A 415-nucleotide genomic window follows, 5' to 3' on the forward strand; every position below is an offset into this window, starting at 1 on the left:
GTGCTCCCCGGGCCGGGGTGGGTGGGGGCCAGGGAGTGCCTGGCACATGCAGGGACAGTGGGACCAGCCCTGTGCAGCTGGTGGGACACAGGGACACGGCTCGGAGCCCATCACGTCCCTGCAGCACAGTGCTGCAGCACAGGGGAGCTGAACCCCTTGGAGAGCCAGGGTCCCCTGTGGAGGGGCCCAGCCCTGCCCTGTCCTTGTGGGGCACAATGGCACCGGGGAGAGGGGAGGCATGCGGCGGCCGAGGGATTGCGGGGACGTGCGTGGCTGCCCAGGCTGCCCTCTGCAAGGCCACGGCTGGGCACCGGCAGCTGGTGCTGCAGCTTGGGGGCAGCGCCGATGGCCCCCGGCTGCGGGAGGAGCGGCGCAGGAGGAGGGCGGAGGCCCGCGAGCCCAGCGCTGGGAAGGG

The 415-nt window shown here is 73.3% G+C and overlaps 1 protein-coding gene across 1 annotated transcript in view; it reads left to right on the forward strand.

Moving 5' to 3' along the window:
- Positions 1-215: 215 nt before the first annotated feature.
- LOC104127964 overlaps positions 216-415 on the forward strand; it is a 522-nt gene continuing 322 nt past the window's right edge. The window contains exon 1 of the mRNA XM_035896153.1: positions 216-389. Coding sequence (XP_035752046.1) covers positions 216-389 — 174 coding nt within the window. The remainder of the gene's footprint in view (positions 390-415) is intronic.

This window comes from Egretta garzetta, unplaced genomic scaffold (assembly GCF_000687185.1).
Source record: "Egretta garzetta isolate BGI_Z169 unplaced genomic scaffold, ASM68718v1 scaffold356, whole genome shotgun sequence".
Classification (NCBI taxonomy): domain Eukaryota; kingdom Metazoa; phylum Chordata; class Aves; order Pelecaniformes; family Ardeidae; genus Egretta; species Egretta garzetta.